Here is a 23,601-nt window from a genome sequence, read left to right on the forward strand (position 1 = left end):
TTCTACCGCTTTTCCTCACTGGGTTCACGGGGGTGCTGGAGCCTATCCCAGCTCTGTCTTCGCTTATCCTCGCGAGGGTCTTCCAGCGAGAGGCGGGGTACACAGCCAATCACAGGGCACATATAGACAAACAACCATTCACACTCACATTCATACCTATGGACAATTTGGAGTCGCTAATTAAGCTAGCATGTTTTTGGAATGTGGGAGGAAACCGGAGTACCCACGCATGCACGGGGAGAACACGCAAACTCCACACAGAGATGGCCGGGAGTGGGATTGAACTCGGGTCTCCTGGCTGTGAGGTCTGCGTGCCAACCACTTGTGCACCGTGCAGCCCCCCTCCTATTATTCATTCATTCATTTTCTACCGCTTTTTCCTCACGAGGGTCGCGGGGGGTGCCGGAGCCTATCCCAGCCTATCCCCCACACAAAACACTCCACACAGGGTGGGATTGAACTTGGGTCTCCTAACCGCTCGGCCGCCGTACATCCCATAAAATAAAGTTAATAACACCAACAATGCAAAATGAACTGTATCATCCATATGGATATTTGGATCCATCCGCCCCCCCGCCCCATGGCAGCATCCCCCTGAAGAGGTCAGGTCCTTCGGGTCCACGTCATGTCAGTCCTCCTTGCAGCCAGTCTGCTCTAATGTCTTTTGGCAGGACTCGGGTTTCAGACGGTCTGACTTCATTAAGATGACTCGTCAATAATTCACAAGCGGTATTACCAAATTCCGTCTGCTTTCCGCAGCCCTGGTTTCTCACCCCCCCCCCCCCGACAAGTTGACTCTGTGAGTTAATTACACAGCTCTCGGAGCGAGTGTGGAGTTACAAGCTCGGGCCACAGATCAGGGGGAAGAGGCCACAAGTCATGGAAGACCTCAGATGAACATCTCGTCATCTACAGGACGCAGCAACGTGGACACTTTTGGAAGAATGCGGGCTGTCTACACATTGTACATGCTGCTAGGTAAGTACAAGCACATGTATAGGACTATATGCTCTACTACAGGGGGTCTCAAATACGCGGTCCGCGGGCCAAATGTGGCCCGCAGGACACTAGTTTGAGGCCCCCGCCTTGATATGAAAGTTTGATATGGATGCTGTACGGTATCATGTACCCAGAAAAAATGATTACGTTTGATTAATGTTCATGTTAAAGGTTAAATAACTGTTAATAGTTATCCTCCCTATGCGTGTGGAAGTGGTAAGTTTTGGGCTATTAAAGTTGAAAGGAAATAACTTGAAGGCTACTGTTTAGGTCGCTAGCTCTCCAGTTTGCGAGTTAGCATGTGTCTCAAGACCCTGCAGTTGCGCAATATGTTGTAAATAAAAAAAAAAGTATACATTTGACTATAGTCGTGTTTTGTCATGTCTACAGGGCTCTAATAATGCTTTGTTCATTTTAATTTGAAAAAAAATTATTTGTCTACCCAGCAACTATATGTGGTTTCTTAAGTTTTTATTTTTGCCGTTTTATTATTATTATTATATTTATTTATTACTAATTGATTGATTTTCTTTATTCTTGATTAGTTTATTTATTTTTCATCTTATTTTGTGCAGAAAAAATAAAAAGTAAGATATTTGAGAACAGTGAAATGTTTTATCGGTCATTACTGCTGCCTAGCGACTGAAATACTACATATGCCTTGTATTTTAATACGTTTTGACTAATACTAGACCGTAGTCAAAAAAATTTAGGACAAAAAAAACTATATTAGGAAAGCAGGAAGTGAACAAATGTAACAGTTACTGATTGTAAAAGTACCAGATGAAGGGGTTGGATTTAATTAGGATTTAATAAGCTTTGCTTCTAGTGAGCTAACCCGAAGCCAAAAGATTACCACTTCCACACGCGATGGGGTTTTTGTTCACTCTATTACGTCTTCATGCAGTGTTAATGTAATGTAAGCTAATGGGTTTTTTTTGTCACTACTGCTGCGTAAAAAAAAAAATTAGAAAAAAAAAATTAAAAACCTTAAATTATATTAGGAAAGCAGGAAGTGAACAAATGTAACAGTTGCTGATTGTAAAAGTACCAGATGGAGGGGTAGGATTTAATAAGCTTTACTTCTAGTGAGCTAACCCGAAGCCAAAAGATTACCACTTCCACACGCGATGGGTTTTTTTTTTCACTCTATTACGTCTTCATGCAGTGTTAATGTAATGTAAGCTAATGTTTTTTGTCACTACTGCTGCCTAGCGACTGAAATACTACATATGCCTTGTATTTTAATACGTTTTGAGTAATACTAGACCATAGTCAAAAAAATTTAGGGCAAAAAAATGAAGAAAAAAAAATTAAAAAATCTAAACTATATTAGGAAAGCAGGAAGTGAACAAATGTAAAAGTTACTCATTGTAAAAGTACCAGATGGAGGGGTAGGATTTAATAAGCTTTGCTTCTAGTGAGCTAACCCGAAACCAAAAGATTACCACTTCCACACGCGATGGTTTTTTTTTTCCACTCTATTACGTCTTCATGCAGTGTTAATGTAATGTAAGCTAATGTTTTTTGGGGGGTTTTTTTTGACTGAAATACTACATATGCCTTGTATTTTAATACGTTTTGACTAATACTAGACCATAGTCAAAAAAATTTAGGACAAAAAAATGAAACAAAAAAAACTCAAAGTATATTAGGAAAGCAGGAAGTGAACAAATGTAACAGTTAGATTGTAAAAGTACCAGATGGAGGGGTATGATTTAATTAGGATTTAATAAGCTTTGCTTTTAGTGAGCTAACCCGAAGCCAAAAGATTACCACTTCCACACACGATGGTTTTTTTTTTCCACTCTATTACGTCTTCATGCAGTGTTAATGTAATGTAAGCTAATGTTTTTTTGTTTTTTTTTGACTGAAATACTACATATGACTTGTATTTTAATACATTTTGACTAATACTAGACCATAGTCAAAAAATTTAGGACAAAAAAATGAAACAAAAAAACCTTAAATTATATTAGGAAAGCAGGAAGTGAACAAATGTAACAGTTACTGATTGTAAAAGTACCAGATGAAGGGGTTGGATTTAATTAGGATTTAATAAGCTTTGCTTCTAGTGAGCTAACCCAAAGCCAAAAGATTACCACTTCCACACGCGATGGGGTTTTTGTTCACTCTATTACGTCTTCATGCAGTGTTAATGTAATGTAAGCTAATGTTTTTTTGTTTTTTTTGACTGAAATACTACATATGCTTTGTATTTTAATACGTTTTGACTAATACTAGACCATTGTCAAAAAAATGTACCGTTTTTTTCCATATTTGGCTCATGATTTTCTTTTTCTTTCCACAGGTATTATTAGCGATACCAAGCTAGTAAGCTCCCAACCGAAGCTAATCCAAAGAAAGACCATCAGGACTACCAGTTTAGAAGCAGACGTCCAGACGGCTATAAATCACGACTCGGGTTCGAACGCGTATTACGACGCTTTGACCGACTTCTTCTCTGTCTTCAAACCGTTACTTAGCGAAGACTTCATCCAAGAACTTCCCAAAACCTTAATCTGCATTTTATCAGAGAGGCACGATTGCGGAGCGGAAGCGGACCTCACAAGGACGGTAACTCAGGAATTGGGTAAACCGCTGCTTCTGTTCTTGTCATCTATGAGATCCCAGACTTGCACTCACTTGAACGATGGCGGCGATACGGAGTACAGCAGTTTAGTCAACGCCTACCTCAGGGTGGGGGAACCTGAGACCGCAACGCAGGGTGGACTCAAACACACGTTTTTAAGCATCATGGCCAGGTTGCCTCTTTTTGGGACTTTGGTGACGACTGTAAGCGGCGTGGTGGATGCAGCCGCCAAACACGTGTTCAACATGGTAGCGACGTTGATCCGAGTACCGATGGAGTACATTAAAATAGTATTACAGTTCGGAATAAGAATCCCAACACTTAACCAAAGAGAAAGCTGCGAGCAAGGTAACGTTATGTTCTATGTGATATTATATTTCTTAATATGATATCGAATATTTTTCATCACGTGTTTGTTTGTTTTTTTTTCATTTCAGGAGATCTCAAGCAACTTATAATGTGGTGAGAATCTCCGTCGTTTAGCTTAATTACAAATTCTGTGTGGGTGGGTTGTGGATGGTGCCCCGAGTGGTTAGCATGTCGAGGGTTTTCCGCCGGGTACTCATGTACCCACATTCCAAAAACATGCTAGGTTGATTAGCGACTCCAAATTGTCCATAGGTAGAGTAACAATGACTATAGGGGTGTTATTTCATGGCTAGAGGGCTCTGATACAAGGTTGTTAACAGGTATTTATACTGTAATGATGAAAATATGGCTGCACGGTGGACTAGTGGTTCGCACTTTGGACGAGTGGTTCGCACTTTGGACGAGTGGTTCGCACTTTGGACGAGTGGTTCGCACTTTGGACGAGTGGTTCGCACTTTGGACGAGTGGTTCGCACTTTGAACGAGTGGTTCGCACTCCGGAACGAGTGGTTCGCACTCCGGGACGAGTGGTTCGCACTCCGGGACGAGTGGTTCGCACTCCGGAACGAGTGGTTCGCACTCCGGAACGAGTGGTTCGCACTCCGGAACGAGTGGTTCGCACTCCGGAACGAGTGGTTCGCACTCCGGAACGAGTGGTTCGCACTCCGGAACGAGTGGTTCGCACTCCGGAACGAGTGGTTCGCACTCCGGGACGAGTGGTTCGCACTCCGGGACGAGTGGTTCGCACTCCGGGACGAGTGGTTCCCACTCCGGGACGAGTGGTTCCCACTCCGGGACGAGTGGTTCCCACTCCGGGACGAGTGGTTCCCACTCCGGGACGAGTGGTTCCCACTCCGGGACGAGTGGTTCCCACTCCGGGACGAGTGGTTCCCACTCCGGGACGAGTGGTTCCCACTCCGGGACGAGTGGTTCCCACTCCGGGACGAGTGGTTCCCACTCCGGGACGAGTGGTTCGCACTCCGGGACGAGTGGTTCGCACTCCGGGACGAGTGGTTCGCACTCCGGGACGAGTGGTTCGCACTCCGGGACGAGTGGTTCCCACTCCGGGACGAGTGGTTCCCACTCCGGGACGAGTGGTTCCCACTCCGGGACGAGTGGTTCCCACTCCGGGACGAGTGGTTCCCACTCCGGGACGAGTGGTTCCCACTCCGGGACGAGTGGTTCCCACTCCGGGACGAGTGGTTCCCACTCCGGGACGAGTGGTTCCCACTCCGGGACGAGTGGTTCCCACTCCGGGACGAGTGGTTCCCACTCCGGGACGAGTGGTTCCCACTCCGGGACGAGTGGTTCCCACTCCGGGACGAGTGGTTCCCACTCCGGGACGAGTGGTTCGCACTCCGGGACGAGTGGTTCGCACTCCGGGACGAGTGGTTCGCACTCCGGGACGAGTGGTTCGCACTCCGGGACGAGTGGTTCGCACTCCGGGACGAGTGGTTCGCACTCCGGGACGAGTGGTTCGCACTCCGGGACGAGTGGTTCGCACTCCGGGACGAGTGGTTCGCACTCCGGGACGAGTGGTTCGCACTCCGGGACGAGTGGTTATCCTCCCTATCCGTGTGGAAGTGGTAAGTTTTTGGCTATTTAAGTTTAAAGGAAATAACTTGAAGGCTTACCGTTTAGGTCGCTAGCTCTCTAGTTTGCGAGTTGAAATCTTTGCCAAAGATTTCTTTCAATAAAATTATGCTTTTTTTTTCTAGATATCCTTCCATTATTCATGAACTTTTATTCAATGTGTCCTTTTTTTTAGGGGAATGAACCACAATGTGAGCTGGTCCTTCACCAACTCAATCACTGCCATTCTTCTGGACACCTTCCTGAATCCAGAACAGCCCGGTTGCACATACCCAGAGTGCCAGAATCCCCCTTCGTTCCAACGCGGTCTCCCAGACACCCACCACAACACGCCCCTGGGATGCGACCACCCAAATCTGTCACAACTCAACGATACACTTTGCGCCGAAGTCCTCTACGGTTCCAGAACAGGAACATCCGCATCAGTGATCACCTTGTGTCAAGCACTCGGATCCCTCAGTTCCGGACGTTTGCAAGCTGTTTGGAGAAACATGTGCTATGTCATAAAAGCGCTAACGGTCCCACTTTTCGGAAAGTCGTCGGAATGCAGCGTTGGAGATACGAATCTATTTCCTGTCAGTCTTCGCCGTAAAGCCAGAGAAGCCCCAAACCTCCAAAGACTTGCTTGCGACTACAATAGCTGGCTAGAAAACCAAACGGTGGACGCGGTTCTAGTCTCGTTGTGCGGCGACAACGAACGGGAAGAGTTTGTCCGGCACGTGTGCGCGAATGCTTCGCTGATCAGGAAGTTGCTATCCGACCCGATGAACGGTTGGTTGTACGGATTCTGTGGAAATTCTTCAGAAAACTCCAGCTACCTAGTGAATCAGTTCTGCAGTTACGGACTTTGGTTAGATCGACCAACAGTCCCGATAGACTCGGACTTATTAGAGTTCTGCATTACCCGAGACGGTCCCAGACTTACAAAACTCATCTGCGAGCACATCGGTTTCTTCATGTTATTGTTCTCCAACCCTGAGAACGCGAGGTTGATGCCGAACTGTACAAATGCACCACAACCGCTACCGTTCCCTGGTCCGGATCCGCTAGAGTCTCGATCTTGTGTCTACTCAGAGTGGCGAGATGTGGTTCAGATTCCGAGTCATATTTTGGCAAAGTGCATTCGTGACAATCCGAGAGGTTTCGCCGAGAACGTATGCGCTAACAGAACCTTTCTCGAAAAACTGCTACTGAATCAAGACAACGCCTGGGTCGAGGATCACTGTAGTACCGTTTTGGCGTTCCCCCCTACTGTGACTCCAAAACCTTTTGGTATTTCAGACTGGTGCGACTACCATTCGTGGGAGAATCGGCAAGTGGACGATTCGGTGGTCGGACTTTGTTGGCAACATGATCAGCTGGCTTTTCAGAAGAACGTCTGCTGCAAGGCGGCTTTGTTTTATAAGCTCTTACAGAATCCCCAGAACCAATGGCTGAAATCGGTGTGTGCCGACAAGGAAATCCAGGTTCCAACTCAGGTGGGCATTTGATTTGGATCACATGAACTACATCATCATTATTATTATTAATGATTATAAGGGGTGTGTGATTATTAGATTATCTATTATAGGTAATATCTGTAATTATTATTTATTATATATCCATAATATTAATAATTAATTCCTAATTAAAATAATAAAAACTATTTATAAAAGTACATTTATATATATATATATATATATTTAATATTTTTAATTTATTTATTTACGAATTAATATTCTAATATTATGATATATAATTATTATTTATTATATATCTATTCATAATATTAATAATTGATTCCTAATTAAAATAAAAATAATACGTTTTTATAATATACATATATAATATATATTATAATATATAATGCATTATATACATAATATATATATATTTTTCAATATTTTTATAATTAATTCCTAATTAAAATAAAAAATGATAACAAATATTTATAAAACTATATATATATATATATATATATATATAGTTTTTTCCCAATATTTATTTACTTGTGTACTTATGTATATGTCTTTAATCTTTCAATAAAATACAGTAAAAATGGCATATTTCAGACTTAGACATGGTGATTAATCACGGTTAATTAATTTCAAAACTGATTAATCTTATTTTTTTAATATTAAAAAAATCATTTAACAGCCCTAGTAGTTGATTGAACTACAGTTCTGTCTTTAATCTTTCAATAAAATACAGTAAAAATGGCATATTTCAGACTTAGACATGGTGATTAATTACGGTTAATTTCAAAACTGTGATAATCTGAGTTTTTTTAAAAATATATATATAATTTAAAAATCATTTAATAGCCCTAGTAGTTGATAGAACTACAGTTCTGTCTTTAATCTTTCAATAAAATACAGTAAAAATAGCATATTTCAGACTTAGACATGGTGATTAATCACGGTTAATTAATTTCAAAACTGATTAACTGTGATTAATCTGATTTTTTAAAATTTAAAAATCATTTAATAGCCCTAGTAGTTGATAGAACTACAGTTTTTCATTTTAGCATAATGCATTCATGACATGTCAATTTAATCTTAGCTAATATGATAATAACATTGAAAATTTTAACCAAAAATGGAATAATCATAAATCGTTTCCAATTATTGTAATGAATGCCCCTTTCCGTATTATACTATACTGTAATGTAAACAATGAACTACATTTTTGATGTTTAATTTTTTTTTATTTTTTTTTACCTCAGGTGTGCAAGTATTCCGAGTGGACACGTCCCATCATTGTCGATATGACCGACTTGGCTCTCTGTGCCGAGAAGGACCCGATAAACTTCACCGCCAAAGTCTGCTCCAACACCACAGTCCTTCAGAACCTGATGACTAACCCGGACAACACTTGGTTAATAAACTACTGTGCAAACCATTCCAAATTGGGAGTGACTCCCGATGGGAATGATGGCGGAGGAGAGGGGACGGGATTCGACCCCGCGGAACAGTGCCGGTATTCCACCTGGAGTATCGTCCTTCCGGATGTAGCGCTCTTGACTCTCTGCTGGGAGAATGATCAGTCCAACTTTGTCTCGTCGATCTGCTCGAACCCTGGCCTTCTCTTCCTGTTGGCACACGAACCCTGGGGCACGTGGGTGGGCACCATGTGTGCCACCTATGCCAACTACACCACCGCTAAGAACCAAACCACCGAGGAGAACTTTTGCTTAGCCAAACACTTGATGAGCCAATTCAACTGGACCTGTTCTGTGGACTTCGCCCCCGCCTGCCAACCCGGTGCCAGCCAGGACATGGTCATGCACGTGATGATGCGCTGCTGGGCGGACGGCCTGAGGTCCAGGGTCGGGAATCTGGTGACTTCATCCGTAGCTACGGTGTTGGAACAAGCAGTCAGCACAACGGTTGTAGTCTTGCTAGCAATTGAGGAGATCCAGAATACGTCACTGCATGTCGCCAGGAACGTACGGACTACTGTGCTGGACTCTGTAGTTCGGTATCTCAAGAGGGAGACCAACTTCAACAAAAAGAGGGTCTTGCTGCAATGTTTTGGGGTAAGGCTGCAATTGTTTACTAACTGTAGATACAGTGGAACCCGCTGCAGAAGGCGCAAGGAGGCGCAGCGCAAGGAGGCGCAGCGCAAGGAGGCGCAGCGCAAGGAGGCGCAGCGCAAGGAGGCGCAGCGCAAGGAGGCGCAGCGCAAGGAGGCGCAGCGCAAGGAGGCGCAGCGCAAGGAGGCGCAGCGCAAGGAGGCGCAGCGCAAGGAGGCGCAGCGCAAGGAGGCGCAGCGCAAGGAGGCGCAGCGCAAGGAGGCGCAGCGCAAGGAGGCGCATTGTGGCCTCTGATGCCCAGTCACGCTCTTCTCTCCTCCCTCTTTGTCACTTGCACCGGTCGGAGGGAGGGAGGCGTGGGTGTGCGGACTGCACCGTTTACAAAAATTGCAAGGTGCGCTGGCCACACTCTGCGCGTATCTTTAAATGTTAGTTTATGTAAAACTATAAAAATTGGCTTTGTGTTTTTGAAGAGGAAAATGTTGATCCTCTCTGCCACATTGGGCTCTAATTTAATGGCGCACCACAAGGTGGCGCACCGCAAGGTGCCACAGTCCACACAGTGATAATTTGGTCCAGCGCACCTCTGTTCGTAGCCAATTTGGTAGACTGGATTGCGCCGAGATGGGTGAAGCGCATTGTGGCCTCTGATGCCTAGTCACGCTCTTCTCTCCTCCCTCTTTGTCACTTGCACCGGTCGGAGGGACGGAGGCGTGGGTGTGCGGACTGCGCCGTTTACAAAAATTGCAAGGTGCGCTGGCCACACTCTGCGCGTATCTTTAAATGTTAGTTTATGTAAAACTATAAAAATTGGCTTTGTGTTTTTGAAGAGGAAAATGTTGATCCTCTCTGCCACATTGGGCTCTAATTTAATGGCGCACCGCAAGGTGCCGCAGTCCACACAGTGATAATTTGGTCCAGCGCACCTCTGTTCGTAGCCAATTTGGTAGACTGGATTGCGCCGAGATGGGTGAAGCGCATTGTGGCCTCTGATGCCTAGTCACGCTCTTCTCTCCTCCCTCTTTGTCACTTGCACCGGTCGGAGGGACGGAGGTGTGGGTGCGCGGACTGTGCTGTTTACAAAAATTGCAAAATGCGCTGGCCACACTCTGTGCGCAACTTTAAATGTTAGTTTATGTAAAACTATAAAAATTGTTTTTGCGCAAGGTGGCGCGGCGCAAGGTGGCGCGGCGCAAGGTGGCGCGGCGCAAGGTGGCGCGGCGCAAGGTGGCGCGGCGCAAGGTGGCGCGGCGCAAGGTGGCGCGGCGCAAGGTGGCGCGGCGCAAGGTGGCGCGGCGCAAGGTGGCGTAAACCCTCTCATGCCTTCTCTCCTCCCTCTTTGCCACTTGCGCCAGTGGGAGGGACTGAGGCGTGGGTGCGCGGACTGCGCCGTTAAAAAAAATTGCTAAATGCGCTAGCCACATTTTAACTTAAAATGTTAATTTATGTAAAACTATAAAAATTTGTTTTTGATTTCCATTATTTCTTAAGGAAAATTAGATTTTGTTAGCATTCATTTTGGACATTTTAATAATTGATTTTAATAATAATGTCATTTACCTTTTGCAGACCGTACTAACCAGCTTGATGCCAACAGCACAGAACGCAAGCGGTGACCAATTCCTCATCATTAAGGTACATAATACGTCATAACCACAATTTACTGAGATTATGACACGTTTTCATTCGCAGGAGTACTTCCACATACCATCAAACAACCTGAAGTCGGTACTGAGTGCGCTCCACATCACCACCGTGCGCATGATCCTTCAATACTATACAAGACACAAGGATACACTGCAGGTGAAAAAAGGTGCAATCGAACACGGGGGTTTGTCACCGTCGTCCGCATTTCTCACTTTCTGCTCTTGCTTGTTTTGCCAGTTGGCGGATAACTACCTGGCAACCTTAACGTCCGTGCTGTTCCAGAACCACCTGGCCAAGGATGGAAGTCTTTTTTCCGAGATGGCCCCCCTTTTGGAGGCGGCCAGTCCAGCTGACATTCAGAGTTTGCCTTCCCTGCAAAGCAACCTCGATGTGTATGAAGTTGTATCAGTAACGCTACTAATGTGCTAATAACAACAATAATCACATTGATATGGCACATATTAATTTACGCTATATTACTTATGTGCATGCACATTGTATTATTCCTCACTCTTACGTATTATTTATTATTATTATATCTTTATTCTGTCGAAACTAATACAGAAAAGACAATGCGTCTTTATTCGTAGTTCATTTATTAAAGTTATTATATTATATTTATTTAATGAATTCAATAAATTTATGGATTATTGAAAATAATTTAATTAAAATGTGATAATAATTATTATTAATGAACATAGGGGTGTGTGATTATTATATTATCTATTATAGGTAATATCAATAATATCTTAAATTATTATTTATTATATATCTATTCATAATATTAATAATTAATTCCTAATTAAATAAAAAATAATAACAAATATTCATAAAACTACATTTATATATATATTTTTTAAAAAATATTTTTTATTTACTTATATATATATTCAGGAAACTGATAGAAGTTACTATCCGATTACGATAAATTCATTTGGAGTCGCTAATTAACCTAGCATGTTTTTGGAATGTGGGAGGAAACCCGGAGTACCCGGAGAAAACCCACGGGGAGAACATGCAAACTCCACACAGAAATGGCTGAGGGTGGAATTGAACTGGGGTCTCCTAGCTCTGAGTCCTGCGTGCTAACCACTTAATCGCCGTGCAGCCATCTTTCAATAAAATACAGTAAAAATGGCATATTTCAGACTTAGACATGGTGATTAATCACAGTTAATTAATTTCAAAACTGATTAATCTGATTTTAAAAAATATTTTAAAAAAATCATTTAATAGCCCTAGTAGTTGATAGAACTACAGTTCTGTCTTTAATCTTTCAATAAAATACAGTAAAAATGACATATTTCAGACTTAGACATGGTGATTAATCACGGGTAATTAATTTCAACACTGTGATTAACTGTGATTAATCTGATTTTCAACAAAAATATTTTTAAAAAATCATTTAATAGCCCTAGTAGTTGATAGAACTACAGTTCTGTCTTTAATCTTTCAATAAAATACAGTAAAAATGGCATATTTTAGACTTAGATATGGTGATCAATCCCGGTTAATTAATTTCAAAACTGTGATTAACCTGATTTTAAAAAATATATATTTTTAAAAAATCAAAATATATATATTTTAAAAATCATTTAATAGCCCTAGTAGTTGATAGAACTACAGTTCTGTTTTTAATCTTTCAATAAAATACAGTAAAAATGGCATATTTCAGACTTAGACATGGTGATTAATCACGGTTAATTAATTTCAAAACTGATTAATCTGATTTTTTTTAAAATATATTTAAAAAATCATTTAATAGCCCTAGTAGTTGATAGAACTACAGTTCTGTCTTTAATCTTTCAATAAAATACAGTAAAAATGGCATATTTCAGACTTAGACATGGTGATTAATCATGGCAAATTAATTTCAAAACTGATTAACTGTGATTAATCTGATTAATTTTTAAAAAATAATAATTTAATAGCCCTAGTAGTTGATAGAACTACAGTTTTTCATTTTAGCATAATGCATTCATGACATGTCAATTTAATCTTAGCTAATATGATAATAACATTGAAAATTTCAACCAAAAATGTAATAATCATAAATCGTTTCCAATTATTATAATGAATGCCCCTTTCCGTACTATACTATACTATACTGTAATGTAAACAATGATGTATTTGGATCTGCTTCCAAGGATGGAAACCATCAACCGAAACCTGGACCGCCTGTCTCCGGATCAGCGGCGTGCCTTCGGATCGTGGTACAGCAAAGCTCTGCCCGCCTCCGACATCACCGGAGGCCCCGACTCGCTCATCGGGGACATTGGAAACGTGATCACGTACCTGCCCTTCCACAGCTTCCAACACCTCTCACCTGCTCAGGTAACAATCCTCTTGATCTGTGACACCGGGCCGGGGGGGGGGCGGAACAGGACACTGTCACTTCGATTTGTCTCAGGACACAGAAGACCTGTCACAGACTGGACCACCTTTTGTTTGCGCCAGCGGCTTATGATGAATAAATAAAGATAAGGACGGGTGCTGGTTCCAAAATGAGTCCACAGCTCCACCGTTTTTTTTAGACTGGAAGCCGACTTACCGGGAAATAAATCACATTTGTGCAAAAAGTCATTAGAGTAACCCCGGTTAGCAAAACACGGTTAGCAAAAGGCGTCTTGGTTCCGTGCTTGGTTCCGAGTGGGAGGCCGGACAGGAAGTGATGTTACAGATTATTGTGCATGTTAGGCGATCATTCGTACCTTCAATGAAAGCCTGTTGTTTTGGCGAGCAGGTCTGGTGCTTGTGCGTCTCACCCAATATTACCGGTGTAGAAGACTACATATCATCACAACGACTTCTGAAACAACTCGTATTTGTATTTTTGTTCAATTAGTTCAATTTATTATAAGTATATTAATAAAAATTATAATTTGAAATATTATTATAAAATCATATTAATAAAATATTGGTCTTTTTATGTTACTATTATATTATTATTCTTTTTATATTCCTGTTCTAATTTTGTAATATAATTTTAAATTATTCTTATTTAATATTTTATCATTATACAGTTATTTTAATAACATATTATTAAAAAATATTAATTCATTCATTTTCTACCGTTTATTTTAATTATATTTTATTATTATAAAATGCTATATTAAATATCGCATTAATATTTTTATGTAATTGTATATTGTTTTGTAATATAATTATAAATTATTATTTTATTATAATTATAGTAATAAAAGTAATAATTTGAAATAATATTATAAAATTATATTAATAAAATATTGGTCCTTTTATGTTACTATTGTGTTATTATTCCTTTTATATTCCTGTTCTAATTTTATAATATAGTTTTAAATTATTCTTATTTAATATTTTATCATTATACAGTTATTTTAATAACATTATTAAAAAATATTAATTCATTCATTTTCTACTATTTATTTTCATTATATTTTATTATTATAAAATGCTATTTTATATTACAATAATTATATTAAATATCCCATTAATATTTTTATGTGATTGTATATTGTTGTTTGTAATATAATTATAAATTATTATTTTATTATAATTATAGTAATAAAAGTAATAATTTCAAATAATATTATAAAATTATATTAATAAAATATTGGTCCTTTTATGTTACTATTGTGTTATTATTCCTTTTATATTCCTGTTCTAATTTTATAATATAGTTTTAAAATTATACAGTTATTTTAATAACATATTATTTAAAATATTAATTCATTCATTTTCTACTGTTTTAATTATATTTTATTATTATAAAATGCTATTTTATATTACAAGAATTATATTAAATATTGCATTATTTTCATGTTATTGTATATTGTTGTTTTGTAATATAATTATAAATTATTATTTTATTATAATTATAGTAATAAAAGTAATAATTTGAAATAATATCATAAAATTATATTAATAAAATATTGGTCATTTTATGTTACTATTGTGTTATTATTTTTTTTATATTGTATTCTAATTTGATAATATAAATTTGAATTATTCTTATTTAATAATCATATTTTATTATGATAGTTATTTTAATTAACAATACTATCCAAGAGTAGTTTGTAAAATAAATTACCCGCAAAAAATGTGACTTATGTATGTTTTTTTCTACTTAATTATGCATTTTTGGCATAATATAATATTCTGGTTTTTTTTCTTTTTTTTTCTTTTTGACTTTTTTTCTCGTAAAGTAATTACTGATTTTTCCATTTTTTTCCTCATCATCCCTTTAGCTTTTAGCCGGACTGGATGTACTCCGTCGAAACAGTTTGAGTTCCTTGAAGCAGGAATTTGTGGCCCGGAGCATCACGGTCACCTTCAGGAACTTGACTGCTCAGGACTTCATCAGGTCAGACTCCACTTGCATACCGTATACAAGTTGGACACAATTTAGCTGCTATTAATCATCGATTAATTAATTAGTCGATAATTTTGACATAAAAAAAAAAGTATATCATTATGATTATCATTCAAGGATCACGTGTCGTACCACATATTGCGCAACTGCAGGGTCTTGAGACACATGCTAACTCGCAAACTAGAGAGCTAGCGACCTAAACGGTAGCCTTCCAAGTTTATTTCCTTTAAACTTAAATCACCAAAAACTTACCACTTCCACACTTATAGGGAGGATAACTATTAACAGTTATTTAACCTTTAACATGAACATTAATCAAACGTAATAATTTTACGTTTGGCCACATTTGGCCCACGGGCCGCGTGTTTGAGACCCCTGGTATACAAGTTGGACACAATTTAGCTGCTATTAATCATCGATTAATTAATTAGTAGATAATTTTGACATTAAAAAAAAAGTATATCATTATGATTATCATTCAAGGATCACGTGTCGTACCACATATTGCGCAACTGCAGGGTCTCGAGACACATGCTAACTCGCAAACTAGAGAGCTAGCGACCTAAACGGTAGCCTTCCAAGTTTATTTCCTTTAAACTTAAATCGCCAAAAACTTACCACTTCCACACTTATAGGGAGGATAACTATTAACAGTTATTTAACCTTTAACATGAACATTAATCAAACGTAATAGTTTTAAGTTTGGCCACATTTGGCCCACGGGCCACATGTTTGAGACCCCTGGTATACAAGTTGGACACAATTTAGCTGCTATTAATCATTGATTAATTAATTAGTAGATAATTTTGACATTAAAAAAAAAGTATATCATTATGATTATCATTCAAGGATCACGTGTCGTACCACATATTGCGCAACTGCAGGGTCTCGAGACACATGCTAACTCACAAACTAGAGAGCTAGCGACCTAAACGGTAGCCTTCAAGTTATTTCCTTTAAACTTAAATAGCCAAAAACTTACCACTTCCACACTTATAGGGAGGATAATTATTACCAGTTATTTAACCTTTAACATGAACATTAATCAAACGTAATCGTTTTACGTTTGGCCACATTTGGCTCGCGGGCCGCGTGTTTGGTATACAAGTTTGACACAATTTAGCTGCTATTAATCATCGATTAATTAATTAGTTGATAATTTTGACTTTATAAAAAAGTATATCATTATGATTATCATTCAAGGATCACATGTCATACCATATTTGAGCCACTAGATGGTACTAAAGTGAAGCATACTACTATTGGTGGATAAAACAGAGATACACTACCAACGTATAATGCAGAATATTAATAAACTAACGTGTATGGGAGGTCTAATGGTGCTTTTCCAGCTATTTACAAAAACAGCAAAGCATGCTGGGAAACTTGCTGTTTTTGTTCTCTTAGGTTGGGCAACCTCTCGTGCCTGGCAGAGCCAAGCGACCTCCTGGCGTACAAAGGCAGCGACGCCTTCGCCGTCATCTGGGACGTCATCATGAACTGCACCCGTGACGGACTCAGCCTGCCCAGTCACCTGGTAGGAACCTGCGCGGTGTCCATGTGGGTTTTCTATATAAACGGGGGTTCCAACATCAAGTTGACTCCGGCGTTCCACTTCCCAGACTTCCGGTCTTTTACTGAACAGCACCGAGTTGACCGTCCCATCCTCGCTGAGTCCAGACAAACTGGCGGCAGTCGCCCATCTCCTGCCCTCCCTGGGGGCCACGTTCCTGCTGGGACTCACCCCGTCGCAGCTTCTTGAAGCCCTCCCCGCCCTCAACGCGGTGTCCTTCAGTCCCGTACAGGTAGTACGCGCCACCTGCGGGGAGGGGTCACCGCTCCTGACCTCTGAGGAGGGGGGGCGGGGGGGGGGGCTTTTGGGTTTACGACCCAGTCTCACAGCTGTCGTCGTGTCCGTGTACTCGGACAATACTAGTAGTAGTAGTAATACTTATATGAACAGCATTACTACATAGGAATACAACATTATAACTAGAAAACAATCATCAATTAAATTCATAATAATTCATTCATAACTATTTTATGAACCATATATTATTAAAAATATACATATTTATTATACATATTTGATTATTAATACATATGAATAAAATGACTCATTGTTTTATTAATATAATTCAAAAATTATTATTTTAATTATATTTTATTATAAAATAATACTATTTTATATTACAATAAATTATATGAAATATTGCATTCATCTTTTTTATATAATTGTATATTATTGTATTGTAATATAATTATATATTAGTATTTCATTATATTTTATCATCATTATATTAATAAAAATAATTTATAATTTATTATAGAATAATATTATGATAAAATTATATTCATAAAATATTGGTCCTTTTAAATTACTATTCTAATTTTATAATATATTATTTATTATTCTTATTTAATATTTTATCATTATACAGTTATTTTAATAACATATTTTAACTATATTTTATTACTATAAAATACTATTTTATATTATAATAAATATTGCCTTGATTTTTTTATAATTGTATGTTATTGTTTTGTAATATAATTATAAATTAGTATTTCATTATATTTATTAGAATTATATTAATAAAAATAATAATTTATTATAGAATAATATTTGGATAAAATTATATTCATAAAATATTGGTCCTTTTATATTACTATTCTAATTTTATAATATAATTTTTTATTATTCTTATTTAATAATATTTTATCATTATACAGTTATTTTAATAACATATTTTAACTATATTTTATTACTATAAAATACTATTTTATATTATAATAAATATTGCCTTGATTTTTATAATTGTATGTTATTGTTTTGTAATGTAATTATAAATTAGTATTTCATTATATTTTATTATAATTATATTAATAAAAAATAATAATTTATTATAGAATATTATTATGATAAAATTATATTCATAAAATATTGGTCCTTTTATATTACTATTCTAATTTTATAATTAAATTTTTTATTATTCTTATTTAATAATATGTTATCTTTATACAGTTATTTTAATATCATATTTAAAAATAATAATTCATTAATTTTCTACTGCGTATTTTAATTATCATAAAATACTATTTTATATTATAATAAATTATAATAAATATTGCATTGATTTTTTTAATAATTGTATATTATTGTTTTGTAATATAATTATAAATTAGTATTTCATTATATTTTATTATAATTATATTAATAATACAATAATTTGAAACAATATTATTACCGAATGATATTAATAAAATATTGGTCCTTTTTATGTAACTATTGTTATTATTCCTTTTATATTCCTATTCTGATTTGATAATATAATTTTGAATTATTCTTATTTAATAATCATATGTTATCACGATGCAGTTATTTTAATGAACAGTAATGGTGGTTCTGTGTGCTTCTCAGGCTTCCATCATTGTTGACAAGTTGTCATCCATCAACATCGTAAGTTTGTTTTTTTTTTGCCACATGAAAATTGCGGCGCAGAGCTGACCTCTGACCTCTGTGACCTCCCCCCCAGCTGAGCCCCTTAGGCCGCCTGCAGGAGCTCGGCTCGCTCACCGTGGGAGTGAAGACGGAGACGTTGCTGATGCTGACGTCTGACAGGCTGCTGGCATCCCTCCCCGACATGGCCCAACACGCCGCCGGCCTCCGTCCACCGCAAGCTAACGCCATCGCCACCAAACTTTGGGTATTCGCCATTAGAGCGGATGGTTTTTTTTTTTTTAATTCGACTTTTTATGTAAATTCATACTTTATATTTCTTCTCGCCAGGGTTTTCCAGAGGTCGTCTCCTGGTTGGATGACGTGGAACCTCTGCTTTGTTGCACGCCTCTGCTCAGCATCCTGCCCAGGATTCAGACGCTGGCCGATCGCGTCTCCGCCGCATCCGCTAAACCTTGGAACACGCAGCAGGTATCACAGACGCTATGCTATGCTATGCTATGCTATGCTATGCTATGCTATGCTATGCTATGCTATGCTATGCTATGCTATGCTATGCTATGCTATGCTATGCTATGCTATGCTACAGGGGTCTCAAACTCAATTTACCTGGGGGCCACCGGAGCTAGGGTCTGCGTGAAGCCGGGCCGCATCAAAAAAACAATACACATTTATTAAAAAAAAAAATTTTTAATCTCATAAAAAATTCCACTATTCTCAAATATCTTAATTTTTATTTTTCTATACACAAAATAAGATAAAAAAAAAACAAAAAAATAAGAATAAAGACAATAAATCAATCAATCAGTAATAAATAAGTCATAATATTACAAGAATAAAGTCAAAATATTATGGGAATTAAGTCATAATTATGAGAAGAAAATTTACAAGAAACATTCCACTGTTCTGAAATATCTTAATTTTTATTTTTCTATACACAAAATAAGATAAAAAAAACAAAAAAAATAAGAATAAAGACAATAAATCAATCAATCAGTAGTAAATAAGTCATAATATTACAAGAATAAAGTCAAAATATTATGGGAATTAAGTCATAATTATGAGAAGAAAATTTACAACATTCCACTGTTCTGAAATATCTTAATTTTTTTTCTATACACAAAATAAGATAAAATAAATAAATAAACAAATTAAGAATAAAGCCAATAAATCAATCAATCAGTAATAAATAAGTAATACAAAAAATAATTAGTCTCGTAAATTTATGACATTATTAAATTAATTAAGACTATTTTTGTATATTTACAAATTTGTACAATATTCTAGTAAATGTACAAAAAAACAATAATAATAAAAATTGTACATTTACAAATTTTTACAATCTTCTCATAAATGTACAAAAAATAATTAGTCTCGTAAATTTATGACATTATTAAATTAATTACGACTTTATTTTTTGTATATTTACAAATTTGTACAATATTCTTGCAAATGTACAAAAAAACAATAATAATAAAAATTGTACATTTACAAATTTTTACAATCTTCTCATAAATGTACAAAAAATAATTTAAAAAAATTTACATTTACAAATTTATACAATATTCTTATAAATGTACAAAAAATAAAGTCATAATTTATGAAAATAAAGTTGTAAACTTCCAAGAAAAAAGTCCAAATTTTCACATTACAACAATTAATTTGTACATTCACCAGAAAAAGTCCTAAATTTCAAAGAAAACGTAGTATAATTACGAGAAAAAAGTTGCACATTTATGAGAAAAAAAAGCGTAAAATTTATTTAAAAAAAAAAGTCCAAAATGTACAATCATACAGTCGTAATATTATGCGAATGAAGATTTAACTTTATGAGAAAAAAAAAGTCTCAAATTTACGATACACAAATTTGTAATTTTGAGTGAATAAGGTCATAAATTTATAAGACAAAAAAAGTCATAATATTATGACAATAAAGTTGTAAATTTAAGAGAAAAAAAAGTCATTAATTTTACAAGACACAAAGTCGTAATATTGTGTGAATTATGTCATACATGTACAAGACAAAAAGTTGTAATATTATGACAATAAAGTTGTGAATTTATGAGGAAAAAAAATCCTAAATTCATGAGACACAAAGTCGTAATATTACGAGAATAAAGTCATAAATTTACAAGACAAAAAGTAATAATATTATGAAAATAAAGTTGGAACTTTATTAGAAAAAGAAGTCCTAAATGTATGCTATGTATACTAGATTATATTTAGTAAATATTTATTTCTGGTCTTATTGGACATTTTTGGAAACTGATATGATTTTTAATATTTCTGCAGGCCAAAGCGATATTCAAAGTGGTTCTGGATCTTAACCCTTACCTGGTACAGGAGGATTTCCTGTAAGTACAACTTTTCATCAGAGAGAATCACAACACATGACACATTCCTAATTTAGTACATGACAGTGGTGTCCAAAGTGTGGCCAGGGGGCCTGCGTCTGTTTTTTTTTTTACTGGGCCAAAATATAATTTTATATAATTTCTGGAAAAATAATTTTACAGATGATTTAAGAACAAATGCATGACGAATGCTTGTCAACCCATTGGAAAATCATCTTACAAAGAACCCTAAAATCATCACACTGCAACTTAACACTGAAAATGGAGCAAAGAAATATACAAAACAAGCACCAATATGAGGTTAAAATAAAAAAATATATATATAACATTTTTCCCATAATGTGTTTTGACCTTGCAAAGCATGTCATTGGGGCGCTGCAGTGATGTCAGTCTCCCTCTGTTTTTTTTTATTATTTTTTAATAATAATAATATTTTTTTAAATTATTATTTAATTATCTATTTCCACATTCTTCTTGTCAATTTCCAATTTTTACTTTTTTTTTTATTTTTTAAATGTTTTACAGTTTTTGTAAAATCGCTGCTGATTTCTATATTTTTGTTTTTTTTAATTTCACAAATATTTCAACTTTCCTTTTAAGTAATCTTTTTTACAACTATTTTAAGTTTTATGTTTTGTCCCAGCAAAGCATTTCATTGGTTATTCCTGCCGGGGCGCTGCAATGATGTCAGCCTCTTTCTGTTTTTTTAAATTTATTTTTTAATAATAATTATATATATTTTAATTATTATTTAATGATCTATTTCCACATTCTTCTTGTCAATTTCCAATTTTTACTTTAGTTGTATAATATTCTTACGATTTTTGTAAAATTGCTTTCTATATTTCTATATTTTTGTTTTTTTTTTTAATTTCCCTAAATATTTCAACTTATTCCTGCCGGGGCGCCGCATTGACGTCAGCCTCTTTCTGTGCTCTGGGTTCCACGTGGTGGACAGAGGCAGCCATCTATCAATTTTCTATTTCTATACAAAATGCATTATGGGAAAACATTCATATTTATAGTTTCATTGTATATTTCTTACCTAACTTTTGAGTGTTAAGTTGCTGTGTGATGATTTTAGCATTCTTTATAAGATGATACCGTGAGTCGGACAGTTAATTTCAGTAATGACTTCTTCTCTGGGTCAGAATAAAATATTTTTTATGAAAACTTATGTCTTTTTATATGATGTTTATGATCAGGAGTCTTGGGATGCTGGGACTGGGAGTGAGCTGCCAGGTATTACAGCAGCATCTCAGGGCCTACACGTCGCCCGATTCGGTGAGGAGAATCCTGGCTCTCCTCAGACAGCAACCCAGCCCTCTGCACACCTCTCTGGTAAAAAAAAACGGAACCTATCACGCTAATGGGATTTACTGTAGAAGAAATTTTAATATTTGCTTTTTTTGCGTCCTGATGCAGAAAAGGTGTGTGATCGAGGAGCTGTATCAGTTTGAGTTCTTCTCCGAACTCTTTGAAGACCTCGGAGTCGAGATTGCTTTGTCCATGCCGTAAGTGCGACGCTTCCGTTTTGAATTTGATTGCGTGCGACTGCTAAATATAACACCCCATGTTGACAATTCTGTGGTACAGGAAGTCGACATCAACAATAAGTTCCAGCCATTCATCATTTCTAATACTTTAGCAGCAATTTTACAATTTTAGCAATAGTCAGAATATTATTATACAAATAAAGTCAAAATTACAAGAAGGAAATTGATTTAAAAAAATAATAAAAAAAATAAAAAAAATACGAGGGAGACTGATATCATTGCAGCACCCCAATGACATGCTCTGCAGGGTCAAAACCCAATGAAGTATTTTTAGGGAACATTAGGTTGTGGAAGAAGTTATAATGTTATAAAGTTATAATATTCCGAAAAGAAATTTAACAAAGATTACTTAAAAAGAAAGTTTAAATATTTGAGAAATTTAAAAAAATGTAGAAATCAGCAGCAATTTTGCAAAAATAGTCAGAATATTATACAAATAAAGTCAAAATTACAAGAAGGAAATTGACAAGAATGTGGAAATAGTTATAAATAGAAGATATAGAAATAGTAATTAAAAAAAAAACAAAAAAACCGAGGGAGACTGATATCATTGCAGCGCCCCATATTTTTTTTTATTTTAAATTTTCATAAAAATGTTATTATTTGTGGGTGTCAGGAACAGATTAATTGGATTAGAAACTGCTTCAGTTTTTTTATGAAAATAATTGTAAATGTTGTAATATAATGTTGAAATATTTAGGAAATTAAAAAAAATGTAGAAATCAGCAGCAATTTTACAAAAATAGTCAGAATATTATACAAATAAAGTCAAAATTACAAGAAGGAAATTGACAAGAATGTGGAAATAGTTATAAATAGAACTTATAGAAATAGTAATAAAAAAAACAAAAAAACTGAGGGAGACTGATATCATCGCAGCGCACCAATGACATGCTTTTCAAGGAATTTTTTTTAATTTTAAATTTTCATAAAAATTTTATTATTTGTGGGTGTCAGGAACAGATTAATTGAATAATTTTTTTATGAACCTTTATAGAAAATTAACAACAAAAACATTACAAATAAGCATTACATTGAAATACCAGTTGATGTGTTTTCAGGGTGAGCACCATTAAAAAGTTCCCTTCCGACATGATGGACACTTTGCGGCGAATGATTGTCCAGGACTCCGCCCCCTTTTTCATCATGTCCAGAACCGAACAGGA

The 23,601-nt window shown here is 36.4% G+C and overlaps 1 protein-coding gene across 1 annotated transcript in view; it reads left to right on the plus strand.

Annotated features, from left to right (window-relative positions):
* The first annotated feature begins 893 nt into the window (after positions 1 to 893).
* The window catches only part of strc1 (stereocilin 1), a 33,021-nt gene continuing 10,313 nt past the window's right edge, over positions 894 to 23,601 (plus strand). The window contains 19 exon segments of the mRNA XM_078793782.1: positions 894 to 978; positions 3,311 to 3,940; positions 4,030 to 4,054; positions 5,729 to 7,005; positions 8,196 to 9,070; positions 10,637 to 10,702; positions 10,760 to 10,870; positions 10,952 to 11,106; positions 12,862 to 13,048; positions 14,941 to 15,056; positions 16,473 to 16,602; positions 16,688 to 16,870; positions 18,487 to 18,525; positions 18,602 to 18,772; positions 18,856 to 18,996; positions 20,818 to 20,879; positions 22,085 to 22,220; positions 22,305 to 22,393; positions 23,497 to 23,601. The exon segment at positions 23,497 to 23,601 is cut by the window's right edge and continues 31 nt beyond it. Of these exon segments, the coding sequence (XP_078649908.1) occupies positions 894 to 978; positions 3,311 to 3,940; positions 4,030 to 4,054; positions 5,729 to 7,005; positions 8,196 to 9,070; positions 10,637 to 10,702; positions 10,760 to 10,870; positions 10,952 to 11,106; positions 12,862 to 13,048; positions 14,941 to 15,056; positions 16,473 to 16,602; positions 16,688 to 16,870; positions 18,487 to 18,525; positions 18,602 to 18,772; positions 18,856 to 18,996; positions 20,818 to 20,879; positions 22,085 to 22,220; positions 22,305 to 22,393; positions 23,497 to 23,601 (4,583 nt within the window).

The sequence above is a fragment of the Doryrhamphus excisus genome, linkage group LG1 (genome assembly GCF_037039965.1).
Source record: "Doryrhamphus excisus strain RoL-2023G ecotype Guam linkage group LG1, RoL_Dexc_Guam_v1.1, whole genome shotgun sequence".
Taxonomy (NCBI): Eukaryota; Metazoa; Chordata; class Actinopteri; order Syngnathiformes; family Syngnathidae; genus Doryrhamphus; species Doryrhamphus excisus.